At 37.8% G+C, this 24699-nt stretch overlaps 1 protein-coding gene across 1 annotated transcript in view; it reads right to left on the bottom strand.

The window, feature by feature from the left end:
- The window catches only part of NR3C1 (nuclear receptor subfamily 3 group C member 1), a 70129-nt gene that overhangs the window by 18579 nt on the left and 26851 nt on the right, over positions 1 to 24699 (bottom strand). Inside the window, exons 3-4 of the mRNA XM_088133697.1 lie at positions 14766 to 14929; positions 10325 to 10441 (exon numbers count right to left, since the gene is read on the bottom strand). Coding sequence (XP_087989823.1) covers positions 10325 to 10441; positions 14766 to 14929 — 281 coding nt within the window. The remainder of the gene's footprint in view (positions 1 to 10324; positions 10442 to 14765; positions 14930 to 24699) is intronic.

Genomic DNA, 24699 nt, shown 5'->3' with positions numbered 1-24699 from the left:
CTGCCAAGCAAAACATGCAAGACACAAAGGGATGGTCATTACATGGTTCCTGTTCTTATTCACCATAAAAGGACCTGTTATTTATTTTGTAATACCAAGAGTTCAAAGCACAAAAGGTCTAACCAATCACCATCACCATATCAATTAGATGACACTGATCCAGGTTCGGCTTTTTCTCTGCATGGAGAAACGATCACCATCTTGACCTCTCTTTAGTAATATTCTGGAGTTCTGAAGATGTTTCAATAATCTCTGTGATGGCATCAACCCACTTTATCCAGGGTCATTGTTGTCTTCTTCCCTCAGACTTGACAAGTGTGGTAATTTTCTCTACTCCATCCTCTGGTTACAGTGCATACCCAAGGTACAGGAGTTTCCTCTTGCAGAGGATAGTCAGCCTTTATTTGGTCCAGGGCCACCTGATGGGGTTTTCTTATAATCCATGGTATTCTTAATATCCAAATACAGATCCTTAATTTGAAGCTATCTATCATCTTTCTCTCATTCTTCCTCAGTGTCCAGCTTTCACAATTGTACATCACTGCTGGAAAGACCATTCTTTAACTATTCTCATCTCACTGATAATTTTCCTTCCATGTTCTTGTCTAAGTTTGTCATTGCCTTCCCTTTTAGGATTAATTTCTCTGCTTCTCTAGCATGCTGTCCCTTTATCTATTCTTGAGCACAAGAAAATAAAACTAGCACCTACCTTCTCTTCTTTGTTGTAGACAATTTCACTAAGCATGCAGTCTGATATTATTTTTGTCATTTAATAATTAACATTACTGTGGATTTTTCACTTTTCACCTAGTTCTTCTAGCCTGTCTTACTACTTTCAACAAGCAAAATAGTGTCTCCATATCCCCATCCTTACTCTTTTTTTTAACCACCAGTTTTTCCCTCCCATGGCGATTTCTTTTGATCCCATTCTTATAATTTATTCACTGTGTAAGTTAAATAAATATGGGGGAAATATACATCTTTGTTTCACTCCCACCCTTAATTTGAACCATTTCTCCAAATTTAGTTCTTACAGTAGCTTCTTTTTCATTATAAATATTCCTCATAAGAATAATCACTGCATTCTGCCACATTCATTAGTCTTAAAACGTTCTACATTCTGGCATCATCTACGTAGTTAAGGGCCATGCTGTAGTCAGTAATACTCTATTATCCATCTTAAGTTAGCTAAGGCAGTCCTTCTGCCTTTTCTGATACCCCCTGTTCATTTAGCATTTCTTTCTTCACATATGGTTCTATTATTTATTTTAAAGTTTTATAAATGGGTCATTTCAGCCCGCCCCACTCGGTCCAGCAGAAGGGGCAGGTTGCAGACCCCACCAGTCAAGGAATTTCGATTGGTGGGGTCTAGGCAGAGGGCCTTTTCTGCTGCAGTGCCCGCCCTATGGAACATCCTGCCTCCTGAGGTGCGGTGTGCCCCCTCCCCCATGGCCTTCAGGAAAGGGATCAAATCCTGGCTCTGCCAGAAGGCCTAGGGGCCAGAAGGGGGCCCGCACCTGTGGAGATGACTGGTGGGGTGATGGGTTGTCCCCCCCCCAGCATCTTACAGGTTTTTTAGGGCTAAAATTATAGGAGGTTTTTAGGGCATTTTTAATATATGTTTTTTTATTATTTATAGATTGTATCCATGTTTGGAGAGACCTGTGTTTTTTCTTCTTTTTTATTATTGTGAGCCGCCCAGAGTCACCCATTGGGGGAGATGGGTGACATACAAGCCTGAAAATAAATAAATAAATGAATGAATGAATGAATGAATGTCTGGTTTTGTCAGGAATTAGTGTAATGATACAGTAATTTGTGCATTTCTTACATCTTCCTTCTTTGGTATAGCTATATACACTGATCTTTCCCAGTCATTAGGCCACACTCTGTTGTTCCTTATTTGTTAGTATAAAGCTGTTGGCACTTCAACTATTCCTTCTCTTGCAACTTTAAACTATTCAATGAGCATTTCATCTGTACTTGCATCCTCCCTATTTGTCAGCTGGCCTACTGCTGGTTATATTTTACTTTCTAGCAGAGATGGGTCCCTGAATATATTCTCTATTTATGTTTCTATCATTCTATACTCCTATCTGCAAAGGGTTTCAATCTTTCCACCTTTCTTTAATCATTTGCCTCTATCAGTTAACTTCCATGATCACTCTTCAATATTTTTTTAATCTTAATTTTCTTGTGATTTCTCTGGTCTCCCTTTTCTTGATATTTTTATTTGTCAATATTCTTGATATTTTTCTTCTTTCTTGCTTGACAGTGGAAATCTACATTCAGTCATCGTGTCCTTTTTTGTTGCCCAAGGCTTTTGTTTTCTGTCCTCCTCTGATTATCACAACAGCTTGTTATAAAAGCCACTTCGATCTTTTCTGCTTTGAAATTTTAGATTCCTCCCTCCCCCCTTCATTTTTCATAATGTTTTTAAGGTTCTCTTTCACATTCGCTAAGCATACTAAATCTGCTCCATACACTGATTTTGTATTCTGACTGTATATTCTCCATGGCGTATCTTGCTGATACATCTACTATATTTAATTTTCAAGTTTAATCCGTACATCTGACACCAACAATTCATGGTCTGCTTCACAATTGGAAGAGTTTTTGCTAACTGGATTGCATTTTTCCATCATCTGTTTCCTATTTTGTAGTCTGTTTGTGTCCAATATTATCCATGCAGTGACGTCCACATGTATAGTCTATGTAATTTGAGGCAAATGTTGGCAATAAACAAAGAATTCTCTTAATAAAATTCTATTATCTCCTGCATCACTGCATTTACCCAAGCCATTTCTTTCCACGATTCCCCTACTTCTGCCATTCCAATCACCCATTAGGAGAGCTAAACAATTCCCTGATGTTGCCTAATCCATCTCTTAAAATTTGCTAAAACATTTTTCAATGTCTTCCTGTGTAGTAGATGCACATACCTGCCTGAAATTGAAGCTTAATAGATATCCACTGATTTTAATAGATACTATCCTGTCATTTATTGGGCTATAACTAAAGATGGGGAAATGGATGGAGAAATTTTAAGATATGAAAATGCTGGTAGATTGATAGTGGGTATTATGAAAAATGAGTTGGGAGGAGTGCATCAGCAGAAACAAAAAGCTGAATATAATAGGAATCATTCTTAGAGCTCTTCCTTGTGTCTTGCTTTCCTCCTGTCCTTCAATCAGGACAAAAATATGTCACTATGAAAAGCACTGCCCCCACAGTCTATTTCTACTGGGCCTTGGCAATGGGGTCAGTGTTGCTGCCTCCACACATTATAATGTGGGGAAGTTTCACAGAAGTAATTGGCAGAATCCCTGCTATCCTCTCCATTCATATCTGTAAAAACACCCAGGGAAAATGAATTGTCAATCACTTCCCCTGAACCTCTGCTTTACCGGGCCTTGGTGGTCTGCTGGAGGAGCCTCTCTAAAAGCTTCATGTTTCATACAGCCCTGGACATCTGGTATCCCAAGACACAGATCTTTAATCCTAACCTTGGCACTGAAACTCATGTTATGGTTTTGAGAAGTTCAAGCTGTAGGAATATCAACCTCTCTACACATCTATAGACAGAACTTCTAAAAATCCAATACATGATTTTTATCTTCCAGAAGAAGAGAGGTGCCTCAACAGAAGCTCAGGCCTTGTGCATGATGGATGAAGGGGATCAACAGAAGAGAATATATGTAGCTCAATCTTGAGTAGTAGCAGTAAACAATACCCTAATCAAGGAATTACCAGGGGGGACGACCCACACACACACACACACACCAACACTGGCAGGGCATGCCACCACATATAAACAGAGAGCAAACCCCACTCCATTCTAGCTCTGAAGATGTTACCTAACTGGGTAACGAAACGTTTGCAAGAAAACAACCAAGCTCAGAGAACCCCAAGGACTCCAAGGATGAAGGGGATGTCACATAAATCCTGCAGAGTCTATAAGTTTTGTGTCCCAATGGGAGTAACTGTTCTCCTGGAAGACATGCAGTAAGTCTTCCACAAAGTTGATATTCCCACCTCTCAACAGCAACAACAAAATTAAAAGAAACAGACTCTGCCACTGAGAAGTCCAGTTCCTCTGGCAACTGCAGCAATAATGACTTTCATTCACCAGCAGTCCAGATTTCTCACTTATTAAAAACACTGATGTGCACAAATCAAAGCCGAGTGGTTCCCAGTCTCACTATGGGACTCCCAAAGGACTAGTCCCATTTGCAGTTGCATTTTCAGCAGCAACCTTGCTGACCTAGGATAGCTATTCAGGGCAGCCAGCCTCTGCCAGGATTAGAGTTAAGATCTTGCTGCCTCATTGAAATTCCTGTTCAAATATCTGGAAAATATTTTCAGAAAATAAATTTTTTGTTTAGAAAATCTTTTATGGGTTCTTAAATATGTTTAAGAAAATGCAATTATCAATTAATAAAGGAGAATTCGGTTTTCCGAATCTGGAGCTATATCATCAAGCTTACCTATTGCCAAGTATTAAATATTGGAAGCCAACAATTGGTGCTAATTTCCCAATTTGGGTAACTTTGGAATATACATATATAGCACCTATGGTTGGATGGACAGCATTAAGATCTAAATACAATAGAACTCTAGTATCTCTTGAAACGATTATGTCAGAAAGCTATGGAATGTAATGTCTATAAAAAAAGATTTGATCCTTTTTCCCACGCTAAATTGACTTTATAGCGAAGCCGAACATTAAAAACTGGGAAAAAGATGGAAATATGGAAAAATTGGATGGAAGTGAGGATATTGACTTTGGACCAACTGATAGATGATGGAGATGGATTTTTTACATATCCTGTGTCAAGAGATAAATATCACCTATTGGATGTAACCCAGTGGCAATATTTACGACTACAACATTTATTAACAACACTGTTTGGACCAGCAGCATTTTCAGCTTCTGAGTCACCTGAGATACTAGAACAACTTGTTAAATCCTTTAAAACTAATATACCTACAATTACTTTTTATAGATATTTGCTATCAATAAATCAATTTGATATGCAGATGCTAAGAGATGAGTGGAATAAAGAATTAGAGGTTCCTATATTGCCTAAACAATGGGAGTGTCTTGACTTCTATAGCAAGAGTGTCAATGGACCTTAAACTACGACTTATACAACAAAAAATAATATTTAGAATTTATTGGGCTCCATCACATTCGTACAGAAAGGACTGTCTAAGACAGCGTCTTGTTGGAGATGTAATAAGGACAACGCTTCTTTAAAACACATGTTTTTTCAATGTCCTATACTTACTAGGTTTTGGGAGAAAGTAATGGACTATATAAATATCACTGTGCGACAAAAGCTAAAATTTTCAGAGGATAATATTCTCTTGAATTACATACCTAGTACATGGAATTTGACAACTGGACAACAAAAATGGATTCTCCATGCCCTTACTATGGCCAAAAGACTAACACTGCAGCATTGGAAAGATAAATGTATGGCCCCATTCACTCAATGGACTGAAGACCTGATTGCAATTGCCATCTATGAACGGATTGCCTATAGAGGTAGACTTTGTAATGGATAAGTACAATGAAATATGGGACTCATTTATGCAAAATACAGTAGGTTAAAAAAAAACCCATGATAGTTATATAAATGTATTACACACACACAAACACATACAGATGTACTTGCATAATGTATTAGAAAATTATATACAGAATTGTAACTTTATTGTTGTAACAATATATTATATTTTTATAAAATTTGTTGTATTCTGTTCACTTATTTCTTTTTTAGTGTTATATATTTTTATTTGACAATGTATGTATTTTTGTGTTTTGTTCTTTTTTCCCCCCTGCTATTTTAAAAGCAATAAAATAAATAAATAATAATAAAAAAAGATCCTGCTGCAGCATTGTGTCGAGTTTTCTACAGTGGAGTAACTGGTAAAAAGGAAGAGTGAACTGACATAAGTAGGCAACAGTGAGGAAATAAAGAAACAAACATGAGAAGGGTGGGGGTGTAGGGAGATTTAGTGAAATTCCAAGGTGAATCACGCAGATATGGACGGATACTGAATTTGAAACGGAGCCTTTCTGCAGATTCATTAGCGATTTGGTGCTTTGTAGACCACAAATACAGAAATAGTATGAGTGAAAAAATTCACGTATTTCTCGCCAACCTCTCCATATAAGGAAAAAAAAAGTGGTGAGGGAGTGGGGCATGGAAAAGAGGGGATGTAATGAGTGTTCAAACATTTTAATTCATCATAATTCTCTATCTCCCAATCTGTGCAGCTTGCTTAGCATAATTATACAAAAGAAATGCTAAATAATCTCCTGCTCTTGCACAACCCTCTGAACCTGTTAAATTGAAACCCTGAGCCTATTCAAATGAAATTCCCAAGCTTAAACTCCAAGAAGAAGCAACACTGTAAGCAAGTTTTATCTATCAAGAAGTAAAACATTTGTTTGTTTGTTTGTTTGTTTGTTTGTTCATTCATTCATTCATTCATTCATTCATTCATTCATTCATTCATTCATTCATCTTTATGCCATTCCATATGTGGAGACTCTGTGGTTTTTAATATTAATATCAGAACATCAAAAACAAAAATCAATTAATATAATTATAAACGATCAGTCCAATGCACCACCATTCAGAGCAGCATGATTTTACTTGTTTCAAATGTCTGAAGAGCCATGTTTTTCTGGCTCCCCAAAAGCATAGTAAGGAAGAATGGACTGGATATGCAGGGGTAAGCTGTTCCAAAGGAGTGGAGCCATCACGGAGAAGGCTTGAGCTGAGGCCCCTGAAGATCGCATTCTCTCAGTGGCATGACCTCAGCAAGCCTTCTCTTCCAAGTCTTACTAGATAGGCAGATTCAACTTGTAGACCTTTAAAAATTAAAACCAGTAATTTAAATTGCACCCAGAAGCTAACTGGTAGCAGTGCAGCTCCCATATTAGTGGTGTCACGTGGGTGAACCTTGGGGCACTTATATCTACCTGGGTAGCTCCATGCTGCACCAGCTGAAGCTTCCAACAACATCCTCATGTAAATCACACTGCAATAATCCAGCCACAAGCTGACAAGGGCATGAGTGATTGTTAGTAAAGGGTCCGAGAAAGCCCACAGCTAGTGCAGAAGATGCAACTGTGCAAAGCACATGGCCACAGCTTCCACTTGCCATCCTAGCTGGAACTATGAATCCAGGAGAAGCCTCAAGTTGCAGCGCAGATCTGTCTGAGAAGCACTATCCCATCCAGAGTAAAAAACATGGATTATCTCTGGACTCATTCAGTTACCAACTCCATATTCACTCTGTCTCGGTAGGATTCAGAGTAAGGCTGCTTCTTACCATCCAGACCCTAATAGTTTCCAGACACCATGTCAGGACCTCTACTGCATCTCCTTTCTGGCCCAGTGTAGAGATCATAAATGGGTATCATCAGCACATTGATGATACCCCACCCCCTGCCAGCAAATGACCTCTCCCAGCACCTTCATGTCGATGCTAAAGAGTAATGGGGAGTAAAGGGAGAACTAAGCCTTCTAACACCCATAACTCAGTGGCTGACTGCTTGTCCCTGCTGACTGGAACTGGTAATTCAAGGAGGAGGAGAACGACTGAAGAATAGCATCCCCCTCTCTCAACCCTTGTAGTCAGACAAGGGGCATACCAAGGTAAATGATATCAAAGGCCACTGAAAGGTCCAAAAGAATCTCTATCCTAATCCTGCCAAAGGTCATCAACAGGAGCTACCAATGTGGCTTCAATCCCACACCAGGCTTGATCCCTAGTTGAAAAGGATCCATATAATCTATTTCATCCATGGCTCTCTGTAACTGTAGTCCAAACATTTTCTCAACAACTTTCCCAAAACAAGGAAGATTAGAGACCAGTCACTGGTTATCTAGAACTGGTATCAACAGTTCTCTTTTACAGAAAACCAAAACTGAAACACACTTAAAACAACCATCCATTAACCTATCTTGTCATCCCCACATAAAAGTGGCAACTGTTTCTGCAATTCAATCAATAATGTCAACGAGAAAAAGGATTACTGTAGAATTTGTATTTGAATCTTAAGCTGAATTTTGGGTCTTTTAATTAGGTTATGGTGAATTAAGCCATTTGTTGAATCATTAAAATAATGTCCAAAGCTCAGTTCTTATGGCTGGTGCACATTCTTAAAATTAGCAATTTACATGGACAGAAAATCAGGCTACAATTGTCTAGCATAGAAAGAGAAGATTAGTACACAATATGGAAGAAGAAAAAAGGTTTAGAAATGCATGCAGAAAGAAGTGTTCAAATTCTATCTAGAATAATGTAGGCATATGACAAATACAGTGGGGCAAAAAAATATTTAGTCAGCCACCAATTGTGCAAGTCCTCCCACTTAAAAAGATGAGAGGGGCCTGTAATTTTCATCATAGGTATACCTCAACTATGAGAGACAAAATGGGAAAAAAAATCCAGAAAATCACATTGTCTGATTTTTAAAGAATTTATTTGCAAATCATGGTGGAAAATAAGTATTTGGTCAATATCAAAAGTTCATCTCAATACTTTGTTATATATCCTTTGTTGGCAATGACAGAGGTCAAACGTTTTCTGTAAGTCTTCACAAGGTTTTCACACACTGTTGCTGGTATTTTGGCCCATTCCTCCATGCAGATCTCCTCTAGAGCAGTGATGTTTTGGGGCTGTCGCTGGGCAACACGGACTTTCAACTCCCTTCAAAGGTTTTCCATGGGGTTGAGATCTGGAGACTGGCTAGGCCACTCCAGGACCTTGAAATGCTTCTTACGAAGCCACTCCTTCATTGCCCGGGCAGTGTGTTTGGGATCATTGTCATGCTGAAAGGCCCAGCCACGTTTCATCTTCAATGCCCTTGCTGATGGAAGGAGGTGTTCACTCAAAATCTCACGATACATTGCCCCATTCATTCTTTCCTTTACATGGATCAGTCGTCCTGGTCCCTTTGCAGAAAAACAGCCCCAAAGCATGATGTTTCCACCCCCATGCTTCACAGTAGGTATGGTGTTCTTTGGATGCAACTCAGCATTCTCTCTCCTCCAAACACAACGAGTTGAGTTTAGACCAAAACGTTCTACTTTGGTTTCATCTGACCATATGACATTCTCCCAATCCTCTTCTGGATCATCCAAATGCTCTCTAGCAAACTTCAGACAGGCCCAGACATGTACTGGCTTAAGCAGGGGGACACATCTGGCACTGCAGGATTTGAGTACCTGGCGGCGTAGTGTGTTACTGATGGTAGCATTTGTTACTTTGGTCCCACATTTCTGCAGGTCATTCACTAAGTCCCCCTGTGTGGTTCTGGGATTTTTGCTCACCATTCTTGTGATCATTTTGACCCCACAGGGTGAGATCTTGTGTGGAGCCCCAGATCGAGGGAGATTATCAGTGGTCTTGTATGTTTTCCATTTTCTAATTATTGCTCCCACAGTTGATTTCTTCACACCAAGCTGCTTGCCTATTGCAGATTCAGTCTTCCCAGCCTGGTGTAGGTCTACAATTTTGTTTCTGGTGTCCTTCAACAGCTCTTTAGTCTTGGCCATACTGGAGTTTGGAGTGTGACTGTTTCAGGTTGTGGACAGGTGTCTTTTATACTGATAACAAGGTCAAACAGGTGCCATTACTACAGGTAATGAGTGGAGGACAGAGGAGCCTCTTAAAGAAGTAGTTACAGGTCTGTGAGAGCCAGACATCTTGCTTGTTTGTAGGTGACCAAATACTTATTTTCCACCATGATTTGCAAATAAATTCTTTACAAATCAGACAATGTGATTTTCTGGATTTTTTTTTCTCATTTTGTCTCTCATAGTTGAGGTATACCTATGATGAAAATTACAGGCCTCTCTCATCTTTTTAAGTGGGAAAACTTGCACAATTGGTGGCTGACTAAATACTTTTTTGCCCCACTGTATAAGCAGTAATAAATACCTAATCTAAACATTAGAATGTTGCTGTCATCAGTTTAAGACCCTTCATGTATTATTCCTGCAAACGGTGTTACATTTAAACAGGCGCAGAAGACTCGTGAAACTGGACCTAAGCTTGACAAGTGTGCAGCATCCTAAAGTTCAACACCTGATGCACAGATGTCTGAACTATGAAAACCAATACATATAATTACCTAAGTGGAGACTGGCAAAGAATTCAAGAAGAGCAACATATATGACAAGAATAATGCGTGTAGCGGATACCTGGTTTTAAAAAAACCAAGTAGGAACAAAAGAGCAGCAATACCTATAACCCCACTCCTGTCTGAGCAGGAACAAAAGTAAGTATTGGAATTTACCTTCAAGGTTCATCCCAGCTTGAAGACATTTCCGGTAGCGGCAAGCAGGGCAGTTTTTTCTCCGAATTTTATCAATAATACAATCATTTCTTCCAGCACAGAGATAATTGTGCTGTCCTGTATTTAAAAAGAACAGAAATTATAACTAGAAATAATTATAAATGCTCTCAAATGAGAGAAGGAAGATATAGCATGCATATTATCCATCCAAATGATACATTTATAAATCCCTCCAATCAAGCATTTAGAAATTCAATGTGAGGTTTTTAAATGTTGTAATAATGTTGCTGAACAGGATCTAGTTCTAAAACTGATTCACTTTCAAGGGTAAAAGTCAAAATTAAAAAAAGCTAGGCACATCATAGCAGCAAAGGTTTTTATTTATTTATTTTGTAATTAATTTGTAAGATGATAGTTTAGTGACAATATACTAAGAATTAAAAATTATGGACTGCTTGAACAACACATATTTAACCCACATAGTAAAGATGCAATATTGTTCAAACCACTGCAAGTAAACAATTGAGCAGGGGCAGAAAACTATACTAGGCTGGAGTTCATATATTTTTCTCTTCTGCGTCCGACCTAGCTAGCTATACAGGTGAAACTCGAAAAATTAGAATATCGTGCAAATGTTCATTTATGTCAGTAAGGCAACTCAAAAGTGGAAACCAATATATGAGATAGACGCATTACATGCAAAGCGAGATATGTCAAGCCTTACTTTGGTATAATTGTGATGATTATGGGGTACAGCTTATGAAAACCCCAAATTCACAATCTCAGAAAATTAGAATAGTGTGAAAAGGTTCAATATTCTAGGCTGAAAGTGTCCCACTCTAATCAGCTAATGAATCCATAACACCTGCAAAGGGTTCCTGAGCCTTTAAATGGTCTCTCTGGCTGGTTCAGTAGGAATCACAAGCATGGGAAAGAGTGCTGATCTGACAGTTGTGCAGAAAACCATCACTGACACCCTCCATAAGAAGCATCCTGGTCTTCCATAACACCTCAGCAGTGCCACAGGCTGATAGCATCCATGCCACGCTGCATTGCTGCAGTCATTGCTGCAAAAGGGGCCCAAACCAAGTACTGAGTACATATGCATGCTTATACTTTGCAGAGGTCCAATATTGTTCTATTTCCAATCCTTGTGTTATTGATGTCATGTAATATTCTAATTTTCTGAGATTGTGAATTTGGGGTTTTCATAAGCTGTACGCCATAATCATCACAATTATACCAAAATAAGGCTTGACATATCTCGCTTTGCATGTAATGCGTCTATCTCATATATTGGTTTCACCTTTTGAGTTGCCTTACTGACATAAATGAACATTTGCACAATATTCTAATTTTTCGAGTTTCACCTGTATTGTTGGATACAGAAGAAAAGCCAAAAACACCTGTTTTGTATAAGGAGTTTACAATAATTATAACATTCTTGTTTACAATAATTATAACATTCATTTCTTTACTGTTTATAAACGCTTCTAGAGGTTGCCCATTATTGTCCTATATGTATTTGTAAACATAAAACAAGAAAATATCATTAAAATACAGCATCATACCATCATTCATGATTAGGGCTGTTCTGTGTTCCTTGAAGTATTTAGACCTTGCAGTACTTAGAATAAACTTATTCTTTTCTTTTCTTATATTTATTGTTAACAGATGTTTTATAAAAAGCTTTTATTAGTATAGAAGTTAAAAATCTTTTGCCACACACAGAGGGGCCAGCAAATCGTGTCCAGACTTGGTACTCCTGTACTCCTAAGTATAAACAGAATATATTTCTTTTCTTCCCATGAGTGATTGTAACCTCCTTTCCTTCATGCATACAATTAAGGAAAAGGACACATAAATAGGCAAAGTAAAATGAAATTTGCATATATCTGTCTCATATCCCTAGTCATATTCCATCCCTGACATATGGAGCAAAGCTTTCAGGCTTGCATAATCTGTTTTGTAAAACTTTTTTGTAATAAGTTTTTGTAAAATGTATTACAGTATGGTAACCATATCACCACCACCCCCCGCCCCCAATCTGGCACTCGGACTGAAGCTTATTACCTCTTGCATCTTTTCCCAGTCTGGATATCCTGCAGATATGTGTACTTTAACATCCAGAATTCTCAGAAATAGCCACCATATCTGGGAATTCTGGGTGCTGAAGTCCATGAATGTCTGTGTGTGTGTGCACGTGCCTCTGAGTCAGCGTTGACTCCTGGAGACTGCCTGCACTAGTCCCTGCAGTTTTCTTGGCAAGATATTTGGAATAGTTTTGCCACAGCCTTCTTCCTAGGGCTGAGAGAGAGTGATTGGCCCAATATCACCCAGCTGGCTTTGTGCCTAAGGCAAGACCAGAACTCACAGTCTCCCAATTTCTACTGTGGTGCCTTTAACCACTACACCAAACTGTAGGCAACTCAAGGTAAGACTCTCTGTAGAGTATCCAAATTGGGAACACTGACCTATTATATCACATAAGCCACAGACAAGTAAACTATCTGTAGTAAGAAGATTAACATGAAATCCATTCCCACAGATGGCCAGCACAGCAAAACAGTCCATGATATTTTATTACAATTGCTATTTTTAAGGGCAGCAAGCTTAAAATATATCCGCATGCTTAAATTCAATTTTAAAGCTAGGAACATGGAGACTCCAAGTAACTTTTTTTGAGACTTTTACTGTACATTATTTCTACAATTACAGTTGCAAGTCTCCACTTATGTAACAAAAGCAGATTACAGTTTTACTCAGTTATTCTTTACTAGGTGCTCCAGGAAGAGAATACTGCTGGAAGAAGAGAGTACTGTGGAAGGAACTTTCCACATGCACCAAGACAAAGATGATGAAACCCATACTGAACAAGACTAGTGCAACTACAGATACCCATTATTCATCTAATGGGTATGCAGCATCCTCAGAAAACGAAGAAGAAAACACTGCCAGTGGGATGAAGAATGAGTATACACAGGGTGCCGTATTCCTCCCCTCCATCCCCACCTGCCAACATTTTTTTGGCAGTCTAATTTAGCAGTATAATTTCCCCCCAGATATCTGGGTCTTGAGCATTCTTACTTGATACTGGTTTTGTTGGAGGCTGGCAATTTAATTCTCTGAAGACTCTTTAGGGGTGAAAGTAAAAGAACTTGGGATTTTTTCATTACTTCCTATAAATTTGGGTTTTGATTCGTTGGCATGAAAAATTAAAATGCAACTATAAAAACATACAATGAAGAACATTTAATGATTACACATACACACATGTAATTTCAAATGCTTTTCTAATAACACTGTATTGCCTCTCCAATATACAACTCAGAAAAAAAGAGCAAAACTGTATTTTCCACAACGATGGAAAAATTCAATTTAAGATACCTATCAGTACTTTTTCTTAGGAAAGGAATGATGTATTATGTGCATTTTTTTTAGCTTACATGAAGTTGGAAATACCAGAATAAGCTTCCAGCAAGGCCAGTTTGAGAAATCTAGTTTTGAAATGCTACTTTAAGATACATCGATTTTACCACTTTAAAAGGGCAGGGAGGAAACTATTTGGTTTTTAGAGTGTATGAAGTGGGCAAACTGAAACCTTTGGAATTTTTATGGAACCATAGATTCAAGTATAAGCAAATCTTGGCAGCAAACTAAATCCAACTATAACTTTTAAAGACCAGATTCTTTCCAAATTGAATTATACAGCAGCATTAAACATGAGCAAAAACAAGAGAAAGCAATGAATGGTAACAGATCTCTTTTTATCAGGGTCACACAAACTTTGGCTAATCTTAAACAGCAATCACGATTTCTTTTTTTAAAAAAGGGGGTAAGGCATTATCTCTGAACATCTCATTGCAAGCTGGTAAGGAGATTAGGGAAAACTGACAGGGAAAGGGAACTGGAGAGTGTATAATGTAAAAGCCTGATTCAGCCTAGTGCTGGACCAAAGGGCATTAGCCTGTTCAGTTTCTTCTTAGAAAACAAAAGAGATTCCTACGTATTAGGCCTGTGAAGATCTCTTGACAGAATACCACAAACAAGGCACCACTATAGATCCATAGTATGAAGATGCAAAACAGCAGCCAGGCAAGCCTTCTACAAGTCTTCTGTGTATTGTTCCACCTTGCTTCAACACTACTCCAACAGAGTTGCCTTCTTTGCATGCACACACATGCCTAGAAGACTGTAGAAGGGCTGCAAAGTAGCTGCAGGGAATTTTCAAGCAGCTGCGTAATACTACAGTTCTACTAGGTGTTCCTGCATGATTTCTCTTGCTAGTTTTAGTTTGAACTAGAATCCTTGTCTTCTCTTCATAATAAGCTTCAAGAAAAAATAGTATTACTGGAACAAAGGATTTGGAAAAAAACGTTAATTACTTATACAATGTACAAATCCTAATGACTCAGATTGTAATAATCAGATTATTTCCTACCTTCCACAGCTCTTTTGAAGAATACTTTGCAGCTGCCACATGTCAGGACACCATAATGACAACCAGAGGCCTCATCTGAGCAAACAAGGCAAAGCTTGGGAGGTGGTCCCGTAGTTGCTGAAGAGGTAGATGGTGAACTGCTCATATCAGATCTTATTCCAGGGCTAAAGAAATATTCCAAACACAATTAAATTAAAAAAAGGAATTCAAAGACTAGAACTTAAGTTATAAGAATATTACCTCTTAATTATTAGAAGCCTTGTTCGGTTAACAAGTATATTTCTGAAACTTGATTTTTTTTGTTGTTCTGGGGCCAAAAGGCAATTCAGAATTAATTTTACAAAATAAATGAATATGAAAGATAACAAATTAATGAGCACTATTTTCACATACGGGATTGAGTGTGGAAATTAATGCAGAAAGCCTGACATTTTAAAAGATTATTATAATTGTTGTTCAGTCGTTAAGTCATGTCCAACTCTTTGTGACCCCATGAACCATATCGCGCCAGGCCTTCCTGTCCTTCACTGCCTCCCTGAGTTTGCTCAGTTTCATGCTCATTGCTTCAGTGATGCTATCTAATTATCTCATCCTCTGCCATCCTCTTCTCCTTTTGCCTTCAATCTTTCCCAGCATCAGGTTCTTTTCCAAAGAGTCCTCTCTTCGCATTAGGTGACCAAAGTAATAACAGATTTTATTTCTATTTATTTCTGAATTAGAAAGGAGATTTGCTAGGATTTTTATCTTAGCAAATGCTGTTAGAATATCAGCTAGAAGCTAGCCTAAACAATCTTTTAAAAATATTGTATTGAGGCCATTAGGAACAACAGAATGCTTCAGTAAGTACACATGATACTTTCACAGGGATAAAACCACAATACTTTCTTAAGGAAGAAGCATTACGTAATTACTGGCACAGCAACAACTTGAACTGAGCTGGCTGTTGAAGGAAGTTAGAAGCTCTGATGCAATCCCTTCCATTAACTGAAAGTTAACATGAAAGTTATACTGCAAAACTAGATACTTATTTCTGAGACATTTGCTCTTTGTTAGAAATCAGGATCTATGACTTTCCAACTGAAACTAAATTGCAGTGGCCAATATGCCTCATTACTGGTCATAATAGCTTAGGTTTCTGAAAGTTATAAAGCATATCTGGAGGGCTGTGTTTTCTTCACATCTCATTCCTCATTTAAATAATATCATGATTAAAGTTATTTTAAAATACAGTATTTTCATATGACTTTAGAAGACATCTAGAAAACACATTTCAACTTAAGAATGATCTCCCATTCAAATAAGTAAATATAAAACTATACTTTTTAACCATAACTTTAATAATTTCCTAATTTTAAAATATTGCATTCTGTTAATAAATAGGGAGGAATGGAAAGGATAAAGTTACTGTACTTTCCTATTTTATCTCCTAATTTTATAAGTTACTTTGCACTTCCTTCTATGCCAGTGATTTTTTTTCCTGTAGTTCTTGTTATATAATTTCATTGGATAGTTAGATGACTATAATCTTTAAAGCAAAAAGACAGAATCAGGGTTGGAGTGCCGGACCTGAGCAATTACTATCAGTCAGGAGAAAAGCAATCTATACTTAAAATTACAGGCAGAAAAGTGAGATAGAAATAATAAATAAATACATAAATACAATATTTTAGATTTTTCAAACATATTTTTGAAACATTCAATGACTTTTCTTAATTATAAATTAAGCTGAAAAACTGAGTAATTTTCTACTTTATTTGGGTTGGAGTTCCAGAAATTACTTTTGCTTAATGGCATATGCAGCCCTTCTATCACATTAATCAGTAATATAAACTATTTCTTTTCTACTCAAACCTTCATATCCCTACCTTAATACAGTATTCATTACAGATCAACTCCTATGAGCACTAGCTTTTATAGCTTACCATCACAAATAAAGTCAATAAGGTTTACTACAGCCCCAAAAACAAGCTTAATATGGCCACTTACAAAATATAAAAAGTTTCCTATAAATACTATTTAGAATATCCAAGGTTTATTTCTGAAATCCTAAAGTAAACCAGGAAACATTACAGGTAATCTTTCGTTAACAATGGCAATCGGGACCAGAATTTCTGTCGCTAAGTGATGCAGTTGTAAAGCATCTGCATCACCTAGTGACAGCAATCCCAGCAGTCCTCACTGCTGTCATTAAGCGAGAATTGTGGTTCATTAAGCAAGGACCTCACAACTTCCTGCCAGCTTCCAACAAGCAAAGTCAATGGGGAAGGCACGAGGATATCCTGGGCTGGGGCGGCTGGTGCCAGGGCGGGAGGTTGTGCAAACAGCTGTCCTGGCCCAGTGCAAAGCTGCAGCTGCCCCAGCACAACAGCACACACAAAACCCTAGCTACTCCAAGCCCAGCAGCATGGTGCAAAGACCCAGCCACCCCAGTCCAGCACTGTGAAGATCCAGCCATAGTCTCCCTCACCACCCCATACTCCATGGCCCTCAGCCCTGCACTCTATCACCCCCAGTTGACTTTTGCTGCACAGAGTGCAGGGGGCCAAAAGGAGATAGGTGGGTGGGGGTTGCTGAAGGGCACTCTGTGGTTGTAAATGTGGGCAGGGCTGCCAAGCATCTGAATTGTGACTGCATGACCGCAGGGGCACTCCAATGGCTGTAACTTTGAGGACCAGGTGTAAATACCATTCGTTCAGCACTGCTGTAACTTTAAACGACTGCTGCACGAAAGGTCATTAAGCAAGGATTACCTGCAGTCTTTACCAGAAACCAACATAACACAGAAAGAGATGATACAAAATTTAGCTACACTACTAGAAATGTTTGAATTATGGTCTTGTAACCCCAACAGATATGACACTTTGGGGTTCAAAATATTACAGAAAGAGACACTGGAGTACAGTCATACACAGACATCAGATTTCAGGAGAGCCAATTTCAACAAGCCTAGAGAAGTATTAGGCAGGATCTCATGCACCAAAATCCTTAGGTCAATCGGAGCTCAGGAAATTGAGAACTTTTCAGAAATAAGATACTGAAAGTACAATCACACACCATTCTAATGAGAAGAAAAAGTGGAGTGGGGAAGCTGAGAAAACAGTCGGGGACGCATTAGGGAGCTTCTGACTGAGTTAAGAGAGACATTTATAGGAAATGGAAGATGGGCATACCAGCAAATAGCTAATTCCTGCAGGAAAAAACCCAGAAAGGCTAAAACAACAAAGAGAACTTACAAGAGAAGCTAAAAGGAAAAAAAAATGTTTGTGTGTTTTAATTATGTCAACAGTAAAAGGAACTGATGGTCCACTATTCAGGAAGGTTGGTGAGGTAATTGTACATGACAAGGAGAAAGCAAAGCTCCTCCTTAGTCTTTTCCTCAAAAGGACAATGTGTTCAAATAGACCAAAGTAGAATAAATAACATATGGAAGGAGTGGCAACCCAAAGTAAGTAAAAAGATGGTTAGGAGTACCTAGCTGCCATAAACAATTTTAAGTTCAAGGACCAGATCAATTATATCCAAGAATCTTGAAGGAGCTTGAGAACGTAATTTTGGAGCCACTTTCTGTGCCTTCTGAGTAATCACTGAGAGCAAGCATAGCACCAGAGTACTGGAAAAGAGTAAAAGTTGTTCCCATCTTCAAAAAAGGGGGAAAAGGGGATGCAGGAAACTACAGACTGATCACCTTGATGTTGATAATGGACAAGTCTCTGGAACATGTTAGTAAGCTGTTGGCCTGTGACATTTAGAAAATAATGCACTGCTTGTCAGGAATCAGCGTGGGATTATCAAGAGCAAACTATGCCAAACCTACATTGTCTCCTTTTCTGATAACAGACCAGTTTAGTTAACTGTGGGGATGCAGTGAACACAGTATACCTTGACATGGTCTCCCATGACATTCTAGTAGAGAAGATGGCAAAATGTGAGCTGGACTATGCTATCATTAGATGGATAGAAACAGATGACAAATCATACCGTAAGAGTGTATGCCAATCAATCTGCATCAAGCTGGAAGGAGGTGACCAGTAGTTTAATGCAGGGTTCTGTTCCAGGCCTTATACAACATATAGTGAAACCTTTTACTGGATATAGATGCAACACTTTTCATACAGCAGCTTAAATTTCTCCTGTGATTTACATCATTTGCAAAATATTATTAGAGAAATGATATAAATTGACACAATAATGTAATTTGCATAATCTGCATGACATTATCATGTGATATAAATCCCAATGCCCTACACTCTGATTCAATAGACATTCCTGAATAACAGACACCACCTAACCTCAATTAGTCCATTAAACAAGGTTTCACTTACACACACACACACACACACACACACACACACGACCTGGATAAGGCATTAGAAAATTTGATTCTCAAATTTGCAATCGACACAAAGATAGAGGGAACAGCAAACACAGGATAGTATCGAGATTCAGGAGGATCATGACAAGTTGGAAGAATGGGCAAAAGTCAGCGAGACCAATTTCAACAGGGACAAATACAAATTTGAGTAGGGAAAAAAATCAAAGACATGAATATAAAATGGAAAGGCATAGTGGGCAGCAGTATATGCCAAAAGAAGCTGGGTGTCTTGATGGATTACAAACCAAGCATGAGCCAACAGTGTGATACAGATGTGGAAAAAATAAAGCAAATACAATCCTAGGATGCAGCAACAGAAATATTGTTCAAAAACAAGTTACTGAAAGTGATCTTACCTGTAGGCCTATGGACATCTTTAGAGACTGTGAAAACAGTCTGGAAATTCGGACTGCAGTTCTCTAGCAGTCCACAGTCCCCTGTAAGCCCTGATCTGTACTCTACAGAACAGCTGAAATAGCATCTTTGCTTCAAAAATGTTTAAAGCAACAAGAATCTAGTGGCCACCTCTTGTAAAGAAAAATCTAAAAAACAGGAGCCACGTTACTTTAGGCTTATTCTGTGAAATATTTTATAAGCACATTCCCAGATGCTGAGGTTTGGAAGATAATCTCCAAGATATTTCAGAACAATCAGTGGGGGTGGGGGAGTGTGTTTCCTGTATATTTCCCATCTATAAATTTTTTTTTTAAATTATTTCAAAACTTAACTATGGCTTTTTGAGAGTTTACCAGCAGCTGTTCAGATTTATAACATTCTGTAAGTGCCTGCAGAGGTCTTTTCAGGCCAGCAAGTATATCTGGGAAGAAAACAGCATCATTTGCAACCAGCAAGATAGGCAGTGGTCTTCAGCAATCCTTGTGGGAGGGAATGATAGGCACCTGACTAGTGCATTTAGATAAAAATTAAACAGAAGAGTAATAATGCATCCGTGACTTACTATTATTTTTTTCAAGTGGGAATTGAGAGAAGTTGGCCTAGTAGATTGTGCTATCTTTCAGATAGGAGTTATCACATAACTGCTAAACGGACAGGGACTCATCTACAGAAGACTGCTCTAATTTCTTCCATTGTCTGTCCTTAGATATCAATTCAAAACCAGATTTAAAATCTATGAACTATAAGGCTCCACAAGGTGAGGCATCATATTTATCAGCTAAATGCTGGCAAATTAAGTATTGGCCAAAAGGACCCTGGTTGATCTTTCACTGAAATTTTCTGCCCATTAAGCTACTTCAACAATATCTAAGAGGTTTAGCAAGCTGACACTACTCTGATAGCTGAAAATGCAAAGGATCTGCAAGCTCTAGTACTAAAAGTCAAGGAACACAGTGAAAAAAATGGGACTAAAATTAAATATAAAGAAAACCAAACTAATGACAACCAATACAACAATCAGTCTTAAAATTGACATTGAAGTGGTAGACAGCTTGTCTTTTAGGGTCAACCATCAAAAGTAAAGGCAAGGAACACACTGCAGACTAGCACGACAGAGCGGCCACGAAGGCCTTGGAAAAGATATTCAGATGCCATGATGTGTCTATACCTATAAAGATCAGAATAGTGCAATCAATGGTATTCGCTGTGACACTCTGTGGAAGCAAAAGTTGGACTTGGAAGAAGCAAAAAGAATATTTACATTTGATGTTGGAGATGACTTCTGAGAATACCACAGACAGCTAAGAAAATAGACAAATGGATCATCAAACAAATGTCTCTCAATCCAGAGTTTTCACTCAAGGCATAAATGACCAGGCTCAAATGATTATACTTCAGACACATTATACAATGACCTAGCTCTCTGGAGAAGGCTTTGATAATGGGAAAGGTAGAAGGAAAGAGAATAGATAACCAGCAGCAAGGTGGATGGATTTAGTTACAGTGGCAATGGATGCACCATTGGAAGATTTGAAGGACCAGGTTAGGGACAGATGGTCACAGAGAATATCTATCTCTATGGTTGTTAAGAGTAGACGGCAACTTAATGACACATAATCAATAAAAAAAAAATCAGCAAGCTGATTAGTTTGTAACTACCAGAGAAATTTTCTTCTCCTTCCAAGAAGGATTGCAAAGTTCAGAATCTATTGCTTTATATGGAGTCTTAGTAAATTCAGGGAGTTTGGAGTCTCTATTCACTTTACTTGGTTTCAGCTGGATAAGTAGATGGTAGTTTCAGAAGCTATAATCAAGAAGTAACCTTATAAGGCATATGACCCAGGCATATACTGTTTACAATCAAGATCAGTTGCAAAATTGAAGTAAAAAAGGTGAACATTTGCAGTCATTTTTGGGTCCACTATCATACAGTCCCACCACCCAAAGATGCCAAAAAGCTGTAAGACTTCTTGTCCTAGAAGAAGTCATCAACCTTTCTCAATTCAAGTATTTCTTAAAATACTTTATTTAATCCTTATCAGAGCCTTAAATTGTTTTTAATGTTGATGAAGGACTTGTGGAAGAGTGGAACAATTATTATTAAACCTTGAACATGCATGGAAGTTTTTACTAAGTGTAGAGGAAGTTCACCCACCACATAGTTAAGCTGTATTAACTCCTAGGTAAAGACATGGAAATTTGGTGAAAAAAGTTACTTTTGATAATGCAAACCTACACAAATGGTAGCAAGTAAAGGTACTGCTAATATTTTAGTAGGATTTCTTCCTATAAGTGCAGCTATAAGATTGGGGTAAAGTAGCGAATGACACAGAAAGTCACATAATCTCAACAGTAAAAAAAAGCACATTGTTTAGGAAAATTATCAAAAGTGAGATACAAATTATGTTCTTTTGGTTACAGTTCATTAAACACTTGGTGTGACAGCTGAGTTTGGCAAACTCAGAAACAATCTGAGACCACACAGGTCAATTATGGTAATTATCAGAGGAGTCAACCACTTCTCCCATCAAAAGTGTAATGTTTTCAGCCTGTTACACCTCACAGGCAGGAGACAGAAGAGCAAAAATTGAACCTAGTTCTTACTATAAATAGGGCTCACATTTTACATTTGGCAATTCTTTGATTTCTTCTTTAATAGTTTATCTAGTCCTTGCAATGAACGTAACTTATCGAAGATTCATATCTTTGAATCACTGCAATAAGTGTATGCTACATCAGACAACAATATTAATATTTACTAACTTGTATTTTTTTTTAAATCACACTATAAAACTTAATTAGTTTTGTGCTGCACGCCAAAAATGAAATAGGGCAACAAAAAGCTTCAGTAAAAGCAACATGCACATAGCTTAAAAATGACAATGGACGTGGCCATTCACCTTTTCCCATTAAATTAACAACAAAACGTAATTTTTTTTTTGTATTTCCTAATACTTCACTTTTGGGCATCAATATCTTAGTTAAAGATGGGCTATAAAGTTATAGTGAAATAAGCACTATATCAATTCCCTGTCTGCCTCCTACTTTTAGCAATAATTTTTTAAAACAGCAGAAAAGAAGCTAGATCTAATCTATTGTTCTTAAGCTTGCCTAAGTCAGTACTGGACTGTAACTTTCAAATTTGAGTGGAGTTTTATTTTTCCTAGAATCACCCGAGAGGAAGGGAAATCTTTAAAAGTCAAAGAAATAAGCTACAACTTGAAATTGTTCACGCATCTTGAAATATAAGTCAGTTAAAAAAAAATCTGGTATCATAATTTTAAGCTTTTTTTCCCCAGTTTTTAGTCTATTAAGGGAAGAAAAAAGTCAATTAAAAAGAAATTACTTGTTTTTGCAGCATACTCATGTCATAACATGAAAAGAAAGAAATACAGGTAGTCCTCGACTTATGACCACAATGGGAACCGGAACCTCTGTCACTAAACAATGCGGTTATTAAGTGAGTCATACCTGATTTTATGACTTTTTGCCATGGTCGTTAAGCAAATCACCATGGTCTAGCAAATCATGCGGTCATTAAGCGAATCTGGCTTCCCCCATTGACTTTGCTTGTTGGAAGCCCCCTGGGAAGGTCACAAATGGCGATCACATGACTCCAGAATGCTGCAACAATTGTAAATACATGCCAGAACACTCAGTGGCTCATTGGGGACAATTGCCACCATTCCTTGTGAATGAAGTTGGTTGTTTTGACTTAGAACTCCAGGGACAGGTCATGTCATATGGATGTAATTTTTTGCAACTACCTGATACTATTGGGGGAGATTTCCAGAGTTTGGGAGTATGTTACCAGAGTTCTGATGTCACCCAGATGACTCCCAGAAGCTCTATTGCTCCTTACTAGCTCCAAGCAAGAAATCAGAACCATGAACACTGCCTAAATTTGATAATGGTCTAGAAGTTGTTAGTAAATAGGAAATGGTACTGTTGGTTAATAGGAAACTAGACTAGGATTAAGTCTGTTTGGGATAGTATTGCACCTTTCCCTCCTTCCGAAAGCAGGTTTGCAGTCTGGAAGTACTCCTTGATCTTCAACTATCACTGGATTTTTATTGATGAGGAGCACTTTTGTACAGATACACCTGGTGCACCACCAGCTGTGACTCTTACTGAGCTGCTCAGGTTTGACATCAATTATCCACACTTTGGTTAATTCAGACATTATTACTGCAATGTATTCTTTGTGAGGTTCCCCACAAAAAAAGTCCAGAAGCAGCAATTAGTGAAAAATACTTGAACTAAAATATTAGCACTGGAAATACAAATCCAAACTAATGTCCCAGAAAACATATATATAATCAAGTAATCCAAACTTGGCAAAAGATCTCTTTTTAGCATGGAGTTTTTTGTTTATGAAACCTTTCAGTCACAAAATTGCAACACTCAGTGTGAAATTCATTATTTTTCCCTTATCAAAGTTTTGTTTAATTCATGGAAAATACAGAGAGGTGGAACAACCATCATTTTGGGGAGGGGGAGTAGTGTTAGTAGCGGTGACTTGGTAAGAAGATGTTTCAAAAGAAAATGATGTTTTCCCTCTGAATTCACACATTTTCCAAAGCAGACTCAAATATACTTTTTGTGGCTGATATCTACCATACACACTGGCATACGCAAATACCATAAAATATCAGTAGTATATTTAATGTTAATATTACATGTGGAATCTCATGGCAGTGGTACTGTCATTTAGATTTTGGATTCCATCCAGCTGACAAAGGTCCAGGGTGATTAAGTTGTCATTTGAGTTAGATGTTGCTTAACTGACATTATTTTGCAAAGTACTCATGGAAAACAACTGATGCAATACTCAGAATTATTACTATTCAATATATATACATAAGTGTATACCTAATCATTCCAAAAGGTAGCCTTAGGAAGCACTTCCAGCAGGCTTTCATTGACATTTTGTTCATTTTTAAGCCTCCCAACCCTGAAAAATATGAAATGGATGAATTCTTATCTAAATACAACTGGTTACTGGATGAACAGTGTTTACAAATAATAACTTAAAGAATTCAATGCAAACTCTGAAATGCATGTAGCTAGTATTTCAGTGTTTCAGTTTCTGGTGACAGATTTTAATGAGACAAACAAACTATACTAAAATCAATGCAAAATGCTAAGAAAAACATCCCAGTAGTT

The sequence above is a fragment of the Python bivittatus genome, unplaced genomic scaffold (assembly GCF_059951505.1).
Source record: "Python bivittatus isolate LINGU-HERP-01145 unplaced genomic scaffold, Pbiv_v1 ctg000080_np1212, whole genome shotgun sequence".
Lineage (NCBI taxonomy): Eukaryota > Metazoa > Chordata > Lepidosauria > Squamata > Pythonidae > Python > Python bivittatus.
This window is presented reverse-complemented; position numbering and strand designations above follow the sequence as displayed.